Source organism: Equus asinus, chromosome 8 (assembly GCF_041296235.1).
Source record: "Equus asinus isolate D_3611 breed Donkey chromosome 8, EquAss-T2T_v2, whole genome shotgun sequence".
Lineage (NCBI taxonomy): Eukaryota > Metazoa > Chordata > Mammalia > Perissodactyla > Equidae > Equus > Equus asinus.
Window position 1 is genome coordinate 89380978 of NC_091797.1, and position 15964 is coordinate 89396941.

At 52.2% G+C, this 15964-nt stretch overlaps 1 protein-coding gene across 3 annotated transcripts in view; it reads right to left on the reverse strand.

Moving 5' to 3' along the window:
* HPS4 (HPS4 biogenesis of lysosomal organelles complex 3 subunit 2) overlaps window positions 1–15964 on the reverse strand; it is a 26231-nt gene continuing 10267 nt past the window's right edge. For all 3 annotated transcript variants that reach the window (XM_014857852.3, XM_044775654.2, XM_014857853.3), the window contains 8 exons: window positions 14595–14689; window positions 12938–13010; window positions 10930–10966; window positions 10153–10249; window positions 8650–9535; window positions 3703–3835; window positions 3170–3278; window positions 1–271 (listed from right to left, as the gene is read on the reverse strand). In XM_014857852.3, the coding sequence (XP_014713338.2) occupies window positions 100–271; window positions 3170–3278; window positions 3703–3835; window positions 8650–9535; window positions 10153–10249; window positions 10930–10966; window positions 12938–13010; window positions 14595–14689 (1602 nt within the window). In that variant the 3' untranslated portion in view covers window positions 1–99. The remainder of the gene's footprint in view (window positions 272–3169; window positions 3279–3702; window positions 3836–8649; window positions 9536–10152; window positions 10250–10929; window positions 10967–12937; window positions 13011–14594; window positions 14690–15964) is intronic.

The following is a 15964-nucleotide window of genomic DNA, read 5'->3' on the forward strand; positions in this document are numbered from 1 at the left end:
AACACAATAGAGGACGTTTAAGAAGGCAGAGCTTCCTTTGCTGGCATTCGACTTGACAGTCATGTCCCGGGGTACAGAGCATCCCACTGCGGGCACAGTTCAAAGCAAGTTCACCCCGTGCTTCAGCAGCTTCTGCCTGGCCCTGCCCGGGAGGCTGAAGGCACTGTCCTGCGGGCTCGGGAAGCCGGAGCTCCGCGCCGCCGCTGCCAGCTGCTGGAAGTAGGTTTCCTGGGCGGGGTTGCAACAGGCGTACACGGCTGCGGAGGCATTTCTGTGGGAGGAGGAAAGAAGACAACAGTCCAGCGCAGCCTGTGCAGACCGCAGACCACACAGAGCCCATGCGAGGTGCTTGTCCAGCCTAGGACACCAAACGCTGTGGGGGCAGGTGTCACGGCTCAGGGCTTCACTTACTCACTTGAGTTTCAGGCTTCAGCGCCAATAACTGTCCTTCCTTCCTTTCAACTCACTGGGACTGTCTGTGGCAGGACAGTGCGCAGTGGCTGCAGCCACAGAGCCGGAAGTTGTACCAACTGCATAAATGCATTGCTGGGTGCACGTTTTGTGGGTATAACGGCAGCTAAGCAAAACGCCTCCCCTCTAGCCTGGCTCATTCCTCCTCAGCCCCACGCAGAAATGGAATTATCCCACTGGCCAGAGGAGGACCCTGAGGCTCCGAGGGTGGGGAGGCTGCCGGGCCTCTATCACAAGCACTGACAGTGTCCGAGGAAGGGGTCCGATCGTCTTCGCACACCAGGGTGGAGAGATGAGGAGTGAGGGGTGTGAGGGGACAGAAGAGTGGGGAGTGAAATCAAGTGACAGGAAACCTGGACAGACGGAAGTAGAAGGAGGGATGAGGGTCCTGTGCAAAGGAGGACGTACTTGGAGGAAGCGACTCCGAGGCCAGGAGACCACCAGGTTCCTCCATCCTGCCTGTCTCAAACCATTTCACCTCTGGGCCTCAGTTTCCCCAAAAGCCAGTGAAAGAAGGTGGAGTCAGGGACCACTAAGGTTCTCCAACCCAGATCTCTCCTTCCAGGTAAGGAGGAGGAGAATCCCATCCTCCAGCTTCTCCTTCCTGGATCTCAAGGCGACGGATCTGGAGTCACACACGCCTGGGTGCTAATCCCAGCCCTGCAACTTCCCGGCTGTGTGCGCTTGGCTAAGTTACTCAACCTTTCTGAGTCCCAGCTTTCTTATCTGTACAATGGATATGACAATAGTACATCCCTCGTTGAAATTTTTTGAGATTAAATGAGTAGGAATATATATCAATTGCTTAGCACATGGTGAGTAATTAAGAAATGGTATTATTTCTATTTTTATTTTTCTGTTGTTTCTATTATTATTATAAAAATAATCTCTCAACAAATGCCTTGAGCTACGTACCCCAAGACTAAACCCTCTCAGCTCCAAGGAAGGTGAAATACCGCCGGTTGATGGATCAGATGCTGACATTTCACTTGTTCCCACCTCCCATAACACACCCCCCACACACCCACCCCCACACCCCAGTTCCAAACCAGTGATCGTAAATGCAAACCACATGCAGGCTGCCAGCCGGGGCAGCTCTGACAGCCAGAGAAGACACATTTGTTGTGGAAGGATATATGGAAATCCTGGCTGGAGATGGCGCTGGGCAGCAGAAATGCCCGGCTCTCAAGGGTGGTGGGTGACAGCATTAGAACGGGCCACCATGACAGCCGAGGCTCCAGTGCAGAGCCCACCCCCCACTCAACCACAGTGGCCCTGAACCTGGAGATGCGTGTGGAGGAGACACGTACTTCATGGTCAGGGACGCCTGGGTCAAACCCCGGCTCTGCTCCTAAGAAGAGCGTGACCCGGGGACAAGTCACTTTTCCTACTTGTGCTGCGATTCCTCGTCTGTAAAATGAGGATGAAAGAACGCACTTGCCCAAATCGTTCTAAAGACTCAACACACATAGCAGGCACGCCCCTTCTCATCCTCTAACATGCCTCATTCTCTCCTACTGGTTTCATGAGAGACGCACGTAGAGAGAAAAAGCAGAATCCTGTTGGTTAAACACTATAAATTACTAGAATAATTCATAGATCTATATCTACTGGCATGGAGTGTTCAAAATATGAAACAAAGTGGGGTCAGCCCTGTGGCACAGCAGTTAAGTGTGCACGTTCTGCTTCAGCGGCCCAGGGTTTGCTGGGTCGGATCCCAGGTGCAGACACGGCACTGCTTGGCAAGCCATGCTGTGGTAGGCATCCCACACATAAAGTAGAGGAAGATGGGCATGGATGTTAGCTCAGGGCCAGTATTCCTCAGCAAAGAGGAGGATTGGTAGCAGTTAGCTCAGGACTAATCTTCCCCATGCCAAAAAAAAAATAAAACTGAATAGGGGCTGGCCCTGTGGCCGAGTGGTTAAGTTCGCGCGCTCCGCTGCAGGCGGCCCAGTGTTTCGTCGGTTCGAATCCTGGGCGCGGACATGGCACTGCTCGTCAGACCACGCTGAGGCAGCGTCCCACATGCCACAACTAGAAGGACCCACAATGAAGAATACACAACTATGTACTGGGGGGCTTTGGGGAGAAAAAGGAAAAAAATAAAATCTTTAAAAAAAAAAAAAACTGAATAGTATGATCCTGTTTTCTAGAAGACTATTAAAATAATGAAAATAAAAATTCAAATTAATCTATATTTTATATGCAAGAAATGAAAACCAAACCCACCACCAACCTAGAGTCACACGCCCTAAATTATTAACTGTGGGCCCCTCTGGGGGGCACAGTGGTGAGCGGAGGAAACACGTGACTTGACAGACCCGGAGGAGTCTGGATGCTCTCACAGTGAGCGCGGATGACGTGTGAAAGGAGAAGACAATGATGTCATGTCAGCTCATTCCTGGAGGGTGACAGAGACCTGCCTTCCCCAGTAACCATGGAAGCTCCGAGAGAGGACCCCAGGTTTCCTCACTACTGCACCCCTCTGTCCAAAGCGGGTCTGAACCCCAGGAAGGGAGCCGGAAAACACCAACGCAGGAAAGCAGGAGAGCAGATGCCGGCAGCCACCGGAGCAGGGAAGGAAGGCCTTCCCTGGAGTAAGCGCATGTTCTCCATCCGGTCATGAAGAAGGCTCTGCCTGCGGCCCAGCAAAGGGCTCCTGGGGCAGGACTGCAAGAGGGACCCAGGGGAGGCTCACCTGACGGTCATCTCGTACAGCGCAGGCAGCTGGGCGAAGTCGGAGTGCAGCAGGCTGACGGCCTGGAGGAAGCGGCGGTCCTGGGGCGTGGCCACCTGAGGCAGGTTTGCTTCCAGGAGAGGACATGCAAGTTGTGAGCAGCAGCCTCCTCCCGCCACCTCCCCACCCCTAGGCTGTCAACTGGGACCGAGCACTGCTCACAGCCGTGAGTGCAGGTGCCGAGGGGAGAGACAGAGGCCAGCGTGCTGGCCCCACTGCTGCCACCATGCCACAGAGCACACACAGTCCCCGATGATGAGCAACACCGGGTTTCTGCACAGGAATATCAAAATTTGGGGGCAGACCTTTTCACAGATATTTGAACAGGTGTGTGCTCCTCTCAAAATGTTGGAGAAACCACCAGAAAGAAACACATGAGAGAGGGAGTGTTTCCCAGAGAACTGTGAACTCCGTGGGCGCTGGGCCCCGAGTGAGAGGCAGCAGTGCTACGCTCGCCCCTCCGGGAGGCTCTGGCCGCAGCGTGCGCTCCTTACCCATCAGCACGTTCTGAATGCGGTCCAGATGCGCGAAGCTATACGTCCTGCTCGTGGAGGCAGCCTCGTCTCCAGGCAGCGTCTCCTTCAGGTGCACCTCCAGCCCGTTCAGGGATGCCAGGCTACTGTGGTACTGCGAAGGGCCAGACAGGGTCACGGCTGCAGGACTGACCTCAGCACGCCGCAGACTTAGGCAATAATCATCCCCAAAGCGCTCTGCCCAGTGTTTTCACCTGTTTTTAGACAAGTACTAACTTCCACCCTTAGGTTCTAGTGCTTTTTTCAAGTTGTAGAAAATAGAGGTGAGCAGAAAAAAAATTTAAGAAGAACAAAAGCAAAGAAAAATGGGGGCTGGCCCCATGGCCGAGTGGTTAAGTTCGCGTGCTCTGCTGCAGGCGGCCCAGTGTTTCGTTGGTTCGAATCCTGGGCGCGGACATGGCACTGCTCATCAAACCACGCTGAGGCAGCGTCCCACATGCCACGACTAGAAGGACCCACAACCAAGAATATACAACTATGTACAGGGGGCTTTGTGGAGAAAAAGGAAAAAAATAAAATCTTTAAAAAAAAAAAAGCAAAGAAAAATGGCCCATAATCTCACCACCCAGAAATAGGCACTATTAGCAGCACGGTGCTCCTCCTCACCATGCCTTCCCACCCAGCTGCACGGTCTCACGGTGCGGCTGGCCGGCCCACCCTCCGCCGCCCAGGCCGAGAAGGCCTCCACTGTCCGCAATGAGTTCGCCTCTCTCCCCGGCACTGGAACAGGACCAGCCCCGCACTGTTCCTGCAAAGTACAGTCGAGGACCCTGGACTATAGCATTTGTATGATTCTTTTTGTATAAAATAAAATTGGGATCCGACCACAAGTAATGATGACACTGGCTTCATAGCCCACTGACAGAGCACAGGGCACCTTCTTCGTCCTGAAAGTGCTCTCCCACAGCGTCATCCTTCACCAGCTTGTGGGGTTCACTGAGCTCCCCTTTGGACTTGACCGTGTATATCAGTCACATCCGACAGACTCAGTCTGAAACAGGGCCTCCTGGGGCTCCCCGGGGTGGCTCTGGCCACAAGAAGGCCGCTGTCCCCGGGTACAGATGGCTCCCAGGTGAAGGACATCCTGGCTCAGCCTCTTCCCGGCCAGACGACCAGGAGCAAGTTACTAAATTTTCTGTGCCTGATTTTCTTTTATTTGCAAAATGGAAATACTACAGGACTGTTGAGTGGATTAAGAAATAACATATCTAAATGTCCTTTGTGGATTCTGAAGTGCCACCCTGAGGGAAGGCATTTTTATAAAGAGTCAAGAAGTAACAACGACCATTATTAAGGAAGTGGTGGCTCTTTAATGAGCACCTAGGACTTGTCTGAGGATTGACTATTTTTCAACAGCTGTGCAAAAAAATAAGCACCCATAAAAAATACAGAGATGCAAACAGGATACTTCTGAGGGGAATGCCATGGAGCAGTAGGTGTTATTTTCAGTAATGTACAAGGCTTAAATTAGATTTTCTATCTGAACATCTTAGAAATGATATTTAGAGGCAGCAGGTTTGCACCCGAGGATTTATTTCATGCACTCATCTGTGCATCCCCAATGCCTAGCAGAGTGCCCGGCCGCTGGCAGGTGCTTGACACATATCTACTCAGCGACTGGATAAGTGAGCATAACTGATGCCAAGCACTGTCACCTTCTGAGCTGTGTGGCTTCATGGAGGTGCAGAGTAAGTAAAAGGCCATGTGCTAAGGGAGGACAAGCACAGTCCCTCCCGTGCAGCTCACTGGGACAGCCTAACCAACACCAAATGTCACAGATACTGAGAGGCTCCTACTTGAACAGGTGCGTGTGTGTGTGTACAAGCATTCACCACGAAGTCAAACCACAGTCTCACTGGAAGCTTCTGCACCTCAGGAATCTGGCAACAGTCCCCCTCCCATCCCCAGCTGGTGCCCAGAGGAAAGGATGACGGGGAAGGAGAGTGAGCCGTGCCAAAACGCGAGTTTTCCCTGTAGGCACTGAGCTCCACTTCTGGAATCTTCTGCCTAACTTGTGCTGAAGATAAAGTCACTTAACCATACACCCAGTTAATCACAAGACGCTCTATCAGATGACACATGGACAGTTCTTTCCTGGTAACCAAGTGCTGTCATAGATACCACGGGTCAGCAAACCATGGCCTGTGAACCACATCCAGCCTGTTGCCTGTTTTTGTATAGCCTGAGCACCAAGAATGGTTTCTATATTTTTATATGGTTAGGAAAAATAAATCAAAATAATAATGAGACGTGAAAATTAAATGAAGTTCCAATTTCTGTGTCCATAAATAAAGCATTACTGTACCACAGCCGCGCCATTTACATACACGTTGTCTGTGGCGGATTTGTTTCTACATCTGTACAGCAGGGCTGAAAGCTGTGCAGAGAATATCTGCTACGTGTTCCCTGACACTGAAAGTCTGCCCACCCCTGATATGTCCTAGCACAGACAGGATCCTCACGCCAGCCCTAGGAGACACGGTGCTGGGGCGAACTCCTGGATCCTCTGCTTCAAGTCCACGGCAAAGCAGGCGGCTCGCACGTCAGCGTGTGCCAGAACGTGCAGAAGAACCGAACACACTTCACGTCACTGGGGAGGGGTCCTTTCTCGTAAAGTGCTCCCCACGAACGCCCTCGCACTACCCCGGCCTCATCTACAGCACACAGACAGCTCGGTGTCCTATTGGAGCAATGAATAATTCATCTGACCACTGTAGGTAAAGGTCAGCGAGATCATCTTGGGTTTTGAGCAGGAAACTATCTGTGGCTCTATGCTGCCCCCTGGTGTGGGCTTACTGTTCCCTCTGAACCGGCTGCTCCCCGCACACCCCCTTTCACGCGCCTCCCCGCCTTGGCAAACACAAAGAGGTGGCAGTTGATCCAGAGAAAGACAAGATGGCAAACTGGCACACGGGCGCCTTGGCAGTGTGCAACACAGTCAAGGAGCCCTTCAAGGGGCTGTGCTCAACTGTCACATCTGAACTGCAGTTTCCCATTCTGCAGGACCTGCTTTTCTAGACAGCAGCAGAGGGTCTGGAGGGAAATCAGGTCAAGGATTCTGTATGCAGATCTGGGACAAAAAGGCAATAATGATCTTTCCCACTTACAAAATAGACAGCCTTCAGGTCTGATGAACCTGCCCCCCTCTCAAATCAGCACCCTGATCACTCAGTTACGCCCTACTCTTAGAAGGCTTTTTCTTCTTCCGTGAAACTGCACCCTCTGTCCTGAGGCGCACCCAACACCAGACCCCAGTTTACATGAAAGCCCACAGAGGCCACTGTCTATCAACACAGATGGGCTGTGAAAACCAAGGGACATGCCACATATCAAGAGCCACAGAGGCAGGGCATTTACTCCTTCACCTTCCCACCTATCATTCCAAGGTCAGATCGGTGCGGGAACAGAGAGGAGGGGTGAGGGATGAGAATTCTGGACCCACCACTTGCATTAGGCTGTTATCTCAATGAGGCTGTTTTCTTACTGGTAAAATGGGAGTTCCAATGCCTACCCTCAGATCTGTTCTAAAGCTTGGCTAAAATAACGTATGTAAACTATTTAGCATATAGTGAATGCAGCATACATCTTAACTTACTTCCTTCTCCAAGAGCAGCCAGCACTGTTCTTTTCTTTTTCTTTTTAGGGGAAGGTAAGAGAGAGATATCATATCCACTTTATTGCATCCAAGCCCTGAGCCTTCAAAATAAGGCATCTATGGATCAGCACAAAGCAGAACAGACCGTGGAAACCAAGGCATGGTCGGGGCTAAGATGTATGAAACTGCAACCACGGGTCCTTGGGCTGTCACAGGGAGGCGGAGAAGTCACTTACAGCTGCAGTGAGGGAGGATGTGGAAAGGCAACAAGCCACCACGCGGTGACCTGGGGTCTGTGGCAAGGGCAGAGATAAGGAGGACAGACAGAGAGGAGCAGTCTCTCGTCCTGGGCTCTGTGCCCACCCTCCTCCTCTAAGCCCCAAGGTGACTGGCTCATTTATGGAGGGTCACAAGCCCTGCCTGCTAATAAGATCCGCTTAGAATAATATAGATTTAAGAACAAAAACAAGGCAAGCCCCAGGACACCATTCACCCTGCAGCAATTTCAACCTGCTGTTCATACTGCTACCACTTCCCTGCTGACTACAGCAAGGCTGTTACTATAGCAACTGGATCTCCAGGACCCTAGAAGGTCAGTTTACAGCTGGGAGTGGGGAAGGGCTGGAATGGGTTAAGAGGAGCCTTCTGGAGCCACTTAGCATTTCAGATGTCCCAGGCCTTCTAGGAAGGAGTTTCAGATGGAGAGAAACGTGGGGCTTTCAGAGCACTCCCAACCCAGGCTGCGACATGTGCAGAGCACAGACTCCAGCCAACACAGAACCCAGAGCTGCCAGGCTAGGAAGGGAGGCCACGAGTGGTGGTGGTGGCACAAGAATGGCTGTGCGTGCGGCCATCGCACCTGCAGGTCGTGCTGCACCCCCAGACTGCTGCTGAGGAGCAAGGCTCAGAGGGCCAAGGCCTGTGTGCAAGATCACACGGCCAGAGCCAGGACTCCTCCAAGACCTGTGCTCTGAGAAACCGGAAGGAGCAGGAAAGAGCGAGAATCGACACTTGTGGATGCCTCTGCACCAGGCACTGGGCCCTGCACTGGACTCCCCCTCACTCACTCCCCACAGAACCCCGGGAGGCAGGGGCTACACCAACCCCACTGTAGCAACAAGGACGCTCTGCACGAGGCCAGGCAGCTAAAGCTGAGCCCTGTCCCCTCCCACTCTGCGTCAGCGCAGTGCTGCGGGGAGCACCTGCCCTCCCTGTCCTGTCCCTGGGAGGCGGGGAGCACCTCCCCTCCCTGTCCTGTCCCTAGGAGGCGGGGAGAGGTTCCCGAGGGGCTGGGGAGGTCTGAGCACACTCACCACCTCCTCTACGGCTGCGCTGTCTCCCAGCAGAGGCTCCTCGGCCAGCAGGGACAGCACCAGGCCTTTAACACTGTGAGTGTAGAGGTTCATCCGCACAAGGCCCGTCCGGGACGCTGGGGTGGACCCACAGTCAGTTCTGTCTGCAGGGGGGCGGGTGCCCTGAGAGTCTGCCGAGCCTGAGCCCCGCTCCAGGTGCGGAGCTGAGCAGCTCTCATGAACTCCATCCACACCCTGTTCCATGCCTTGATCGCCCACGGGAAGCTCAGCTCCTGTCTGCCTCGACTCCAGGCGAGGCGATGACAATGGCCAACTCGTCCTTCTGGAGAGACAGTCTTCCCTGGAAATGGGGGCTGCGCTGCTGTCACCAGGAAGGTCTTTGCACTGTTCTAGGGCTCCATTCTGGGAGAGCATCTCCGGAGCGGAGGGAGAGAAAAGGCCACTGATGGCTGTGCCCACAGGAACGGTCTCAGGCAGCCTGGGATCGGGGTTGCCAGAGTCGCTGACAGATTCCTTGCAGTGGGGACCACCACCTTCTGGGGCGCACACACATTGGAAGGCAAAATAATCTGAGGATGTTCCCATTTCCTGATCTTGTGGAATGTGGATTTCAGACAAGTCCAGGTCTTCTGTCTCCCTGAACAAAGCAGCTTGCTCGCCCAGGGAGTGGCTGAGACCAGGAGCCCTTCCCCAGGCCGTGTCGAGCAGCTCTGCAGGATGGTCAGACACATGTCCATTCTCTCCCCTGCCATTTGGCCAAGCCACGTCAGGGGATGTGGACTCCAGGGTGGTGGCCACTGTCCAGGCCGTGGATTCCACATGCCTGGTGGCACCTTCCTTCAGGGCAGATGCGCGCTCCTGGAGTCTGGCTGGAGGCGCAGGAGAACTGGCGAGCAAGGCAGATGTGAGGAAGGGGCAAGCGCCCTCCCTGGAGCACTAAAGCACCGCTTCCCTAAAAAGCACGGCATCCGGGACACGTGCGTGCCTGAGGCCACAGAGCCCAAGAGGCCCTCATGGTCAAACCACAGGAGTACAAGTAAGGCAATGCCTAGCCCTCAGGGCTTCCCGCAGTGGTACCCGGATCACCTACTGAAAACGGCAGGGCCACTCAGTAAGAGGCCCCACATCTGGAGATCTATGAGTCAGGCCCTATACTGGGCCTGGCACATACTCTTATTTCCAGTTTTCACAATGAGCCCATGAAGCCGATATTACTGAATCCATTTTACAGATGAAGAAATTGAGGCTCAGGTAGGGAATGGACTTGCCCAAGGTCACATATGATAAGCAACAGATCTGGGATTTAAAACCCACAGTCATCTTACTATGCCAGCTGCCTCTTACCTACATGCTCAAGTTCCCGATGCCCCTTCCAAGGCAGAGCGTGGAGGAGATAGAGTTAAGGAAGGATGGGATGTACTGGTGGCTGGTGTGGAGAAACCCATGTGAGGGAGTGCCCAAAGCATGGTTTACAATGACCCCCAACCCCAGGAGCTCCCTTACCTAGTTATCGGCTCCCCTGGGAACTCACGGAGACTGACAGCTTCCTCCTCGCTCAGGAAAACAGGAATGATCTGGACATTCAAGGGGAGTGCTGCCCCTAGGATGGCAAAGCAACATGACAGGGCTGTCGCCTGAGCCAGAGAAGCCAGAGGGGTAGTAACTGTCCTCGGGGCGATGCATTCAACCCACACGCCAGCTCGGGGAACGGCCCTGGCAGGCTCTCTTCAGTCCAGAACGATCACAAAACTGCAGCGACCATTTCTGTGGTCAGCAAGGGGCCCTGTTGGCGACTTTAGTCCCAGCTGTGGAGAGGGTGACATGTGGTGGAAGAAACTTTAGTGGGACTTAAAAAAAAAAAAAAAAGACAAAAGCTGGAAAAAAGCACTTCCAACTGACAAAAGGGATCTGTTTCAAATTCTGCTTCAAAATAGCCCTCCTGGGGGTACCTCCACATCCTGCAAAAGGTCTTTCTGACAGTCTTGCCCTCACTGATCTCACCCTCTCCTACTCAGGATGCCCTGGAACTTGTCAGAGCAGTCGTGTACTGGTGAGTTACGGAGGGTCTGAAAACAGGTATTAAAGGCAGGCCTAAAATCACGCTTTACAGTTGGGTTCTGATGGGGAACTCTGTTCTTGAAGCTCTGGTCTATGTATTCTCTAACCTCAGGAGCAGATGAAACGACCATATGGGACTACTCAGCCTTCCCGTGGCTGGTGCGGGGACAGGTAGCCTCAGAGGCGCGTTTTCAAGATGCAATGATGCACCCGACTACTCACCACGGTCCTGCAGGGCCTCCCCTCCTGCAGGTGTTCTCTGGAAAGAAACACACAGGAGTTGGCCTGGGCACCACGTTCTCCTCCTGACCCACCATCAGGCCCGCACTGTGCCATCTGTTCATCAAACTTAGCCAGGCCCAGAATGCTTGTCCCAACCACATGCCAGCAGCAAAGCAGATGGAACAGAAGCTGCCCCGAGCTGCCTGCTCCCCACCGCGGCTGGGGGCAGGCGAGACCCGGCTGACACACGCTGCGGGGCAGCAGCTCCACACAATGCACATCAGGCTTCCCGTCCTGATTTCTGACTTCTCCCCTCTGGGGATAAAAGGGAGGATTCACGTCATCTTTTGCACCTTCGGAGGACGCCTCTTCTAGAATGTAGCTAACTCCACCACAGCCCTGGCACAGAACTCACAAATTCTGTTATAACAAAAATGTGAAAACCTCAGGACCCTCGCGATAAAGGATCTGACTGGAACAAAAGCCAGGAGGCCTCGCTTGTTTATTTTGATTCACAATCCAGGTGAGAAACCCAATTTTCTCAAAAATTAGGAATTTTCTCCAGAGAGCTTTCCAGACATTTCAACCTAAAGTGTTCCAAAAGGACCATCGAAACAAAAGAAAAACAAAAACAAAAGCTGCTCTGCTAGCTAAAATGACTTTCACACCAAAGAAATGATATGGCTTTCTTTCTCTCTTTTTTGGTGATTTTTTAAATTCATGTTTCAGGTTATATACATAACCTTACTCTAGACAAAAATTCAACAGCAAAAAAAACTACATATAATTCCCCCACCCACAAGCTAATACTGTTCATACTGGGCATATTTTCCTTTAAGTCTATGCATTTTTTTAATACTTTGAGATATTACATAAAATTCTATCTTTCTGCTTAAAAGAGTACCACACAACTCCTGTCATCAGAGCATCTTTGGCCCCTTGAAGTGGCTGGCTAAAATCAGATGCAGTTTAAAGCAGTGTAGGTGGATTACCCACTCCCTTACTGTAGACCAGCGACTGCAAACTCGCTCTGGAAAGGGCAGCGCGGTACGTGTGTCTGGCTTCGTGGGCCATACGGTCTCTGTCGCAACTACTCCCCTTGCTTCTGCAGCTTGAAAGATGCAATCACACTTCACAGGCAACTGGCCACAGGCTGTGGGGCACCAACCCCTGACTTAGACATTTATGTTACATTTGATTTTTCACTTTCATAAACCCTGTTGCGATAACGCTTTATGTATCAACTTTTTCAGCAGTTGGATGATTTCCTTAGGATCGATTCCCAGAAGCTGAAGTATTAGGAAAAAGCAAAGGGCATCCTTACTGCTCTCCTTATCGAATAGTTTACCAGAAAGGCTGTGTCCACAACACCCACAGTGGAGAAAGGGCCCGAATAGAGCCCCATGTGCGTTTTAAGTGTCTACTGATACAATAAGTGTAAAAAGCTAACCACATGATACCTTTAAACCTAAAGCTGCACGCGCTAAGAATAAACAAGAAAGAAGAAAGGAAAACGGACTGGAAGGGAGCCCGTGAGAGGCCAGCAGTGCTTATCTCTGTGGGCAATTTTATTCTCCATGAGCACCACTGACTTTTCTTTTCATTGTGAAAGCACTTAAATAAATATAAGATGGAAGCATTTCAAAACAGTTCCTGTGCTCCTAAGCCATCCTTCGCAGTCTGTCTCTGGAGATCCAGCATCTCTGACATGAAGCGCATCCTGGGGGAGGTCAAACTCTCAGACTTCCCCCTAGACTGAAGAAGAACCAGCTTCCAGGTCTGCCCCGCAGAAGAGAACGTTTTCTTCCGGCCTTGCCAGGACCTCACTCCTGAGGACAACCACACTGACGGCCCGGAGGGCCTGACAAGATTCAGCGAAACAAGTGCCCCCCGAGCCGCAGCAGCTGCCCAGTCCATCCAGCACTGGGGATTGGCCTTGCCAGCAGCCCCCTGGCGCAGACAGATGCCTTGGATGAAGCATCCCAGCCAGGAGGGCGGTTTACCATACCTGGTCCCGAAGTGCAGCTCGACGAAGCAGGACCTTGGCGGTGAGGGAGGGCGGCAGCTGGGTGCTAACAATCCTAGGAGGGCAGACAGAAGAACAAGGACACCGTGAGACGAGATACACTGTAGCTCTCTGAACTAGAAAGATTCCTAACACCCCACGGTGGCGAGGATCTTGGGGACACAGCTGGTGGGAGTTTCAACTGCTAAGGCCCCTATGGAGGGCACTCTGGCCGTTCCTACCAAAACTGAAAATGTCCAAATCCTTTGACCTGGCTTATACCAAGAAGTACGCAAAAGAATATTCATTACAGGGAAAATGGCAAAATCACTAAAAAATGGACAATTTAATGTCCATCAAAAAGAGAGTTAAGTTAATCATGGCACAGCCGTAACACCAGAATATGTGCAGTTTCACAAGAATGAGGTGGATCAATATGGACCCTACACATTAAGCTGAGGAACCATAAGATCCTACTTACATAGACAGCAAAAATAAAATCAATAAAAGTGTGTATGTACAGGTGTGTGAAAACACACAGAGAGAACAAAGGAAGAATGCACATCAAACTGCTAACAGTGGGGATGGGCGGAGTGAGGGAGAGTGGAGGGGAACTTTTAAATTGTGCTGTTTCTCAATTTTTACAATGAGAATGTGTTCATGCATTAGGTGCATAATTTAAAAATAAATAAGAAATGCAAAATAAGAAAAGGAAAAAAATACCATCTTTGATGCCATGTCACTGGTGAGCCTGGAGGCACCACAAGCTGACTCAGAAGCATAATGAAAACAAGGGAAAGGAATGAGGGGTCTAACGTGTTGAGGACCACTGGGAACCAAGGACTATGCTCGGTCCCCCCACAGCTGTCATCTCATTTCATTCTCCACCAAGCACCCCTATTTCCCAGAAGAGAAAAGGGAGATTAAGCAACTTGCCCAGGTCACAGCTGGGAAGAAGGCAAGCCAGGACTGGACCCCAGCCTTGCAGGCCCCAGAGCCCCCGGGGGCCTGGAGAGCTTCTCCAGTTGCACTGTCATGTGGTTAGCAGAAAGCTCTGGGCACAGAGCAATGGCCCAGCCTGCCCCTGGGCTGTGAGAACAAACCCTCCACGAGAGCGGCCTTAGAAGATGTGCGGACTGGCTCTCAGGCACTCGGGTTCGTCAAGAGGCTCTCTAACCAGTGAAGAGGTGTAGGCCAACTGAGGGACAGACGGACCCCGCCCATAGGCTGGTGGGAGCCTGGTGGCAGCCTAGATGCTGCTCTGCAGAGCTGAGCGCAGCAGGCGCATCAGGCCCAGGCAGCAGAGGACACCTGGGCAGGCTTCCACGCCCCTTCACTCCCAAGGCTGGCTGCTGGCGACCTTGAAGGCTCTGTATTAGCATTAGCTATACTGACAACTATAAAAGCCGCTCCATCCTGAGAACTATATGGATCTCTTTAAAACTGCCCTTCATATTCCTAACTCTTTTCTAGACACGACAGTTTCCAGTTTCCCAGCTTTCCTCAGACTGATATGTACCCCAAATCAAATCTAAACTACCCGATATTTGCCAAACCAGCCCACTCGGAACTGTCCAGAGACAGAGCTCCCCACCCATATCTGCACGGTCAGTCCTGCAGCAGGAGCCTGGGGAGGAGGAGGGGGTCTGGCAGTACTCACAGTCCCTGGTAGAGGATGCAGCCAGCTAGGATGTGAGGCGAGCGCTGGCAGGTCTGCAGAATGAGAGCTGCCTTCAGCAACAACAGGGGCTCCACCTGTGCAGGGCAAGAAGCAAGCCCACAAATTCAAATGCTCACAATCAGCAAGGGAGGAAAGGGAAGAGGCTTTACAGAACAGATGGACAGGGCATAACCCAAAGCCTGGAAAGAGGAGAATGTGCCACACAGTAAGATCTGTGTCACACTTCGGGTCTATTCCACTTCTCTATATCCAGAACTGCAGATGCCACAAAATGCCAAATTCTTGGAACAAGGAGGCCTCTCTGGAAGCTGGAAGGCACAGGGAATGAGCATATGGCTATTCAGAGGGTTCAAAGTTGGGAGACCCTGACTAGCGATGCTGAGACCAGGAGGCGCCGGGGAGGCGGGCCCACTCCTCAAATGCAGGTCATGGCACTAGGTGAAATGCACCCCCCATCCTCCAGCCTCCCTCTGAAGCACAAGCCCCACTGTGACCCAGCTGGCTCCGTGCCTGACCAGGTCCTGTCACTGGATTTCCTAACCTAAGATGCAAACAGCATGGTCTTGCACTTGGGGAAATACACTTCAGTTACACAGTCTTGGTAAGGAGTCAGTTGTCTAAAAGTCCCTAAAAATACCAGAAAAAAATCTGAACCTGGTCAAGAATGGCCAGCAGTAACCAAAAGCCTCTTCGCATTTCCCACTTGGCAGCTAGAACCTGCGAGGACCCATCAGCTGTTAGAACCGAGGGTTAATGGAGCCAAGCTCTGGAGCTGTTGCCACATGACGAAGTTTATTCTTTCATGGCCTTAAGACGGCGCCCAGCCCAGCCAGCATTCTGTAAAACACTGGGGCCGACTTCAAGAAGCCCTCCAAACAGGAGTAGGGAAACCCTCCCCATTTTTGGCAGTCACGGAGCCACATCCCTGTTAAAGGGACACCATTAACTCCAGCAAGGAGACCCAGCCCACCCCTAATGGACGGCTGGCAGTGCAGAACGGGTCTCATCTCCGGAGATGCTCAGGGCGCAGGGGGTCAGTTCTTAAGGAGACACAGCCTCACACCTCCCTCTGGCCCCCTGACAATGAGGATGCGATGTTCACCCAGACCAAGGCCACTGAGCAACAGGCAGCACAGGTGGTCAGGCCAACCACACGAGCGGCCTATCTGGCACTGAAAGCCAGTGTCCACAGGAGTGGCTCAGAAACACAGCACTTCCCAGCCACTCTCTCCCTTGTTTGTAAAATGTTGGCACTGGGCATTTCTGATGTTGAGAATAATTAAATCATATAATATTAAAATCAAGGAAGAAGCAGACTTTCAGATCACTGAGTTCAATGCTTTTGGGGC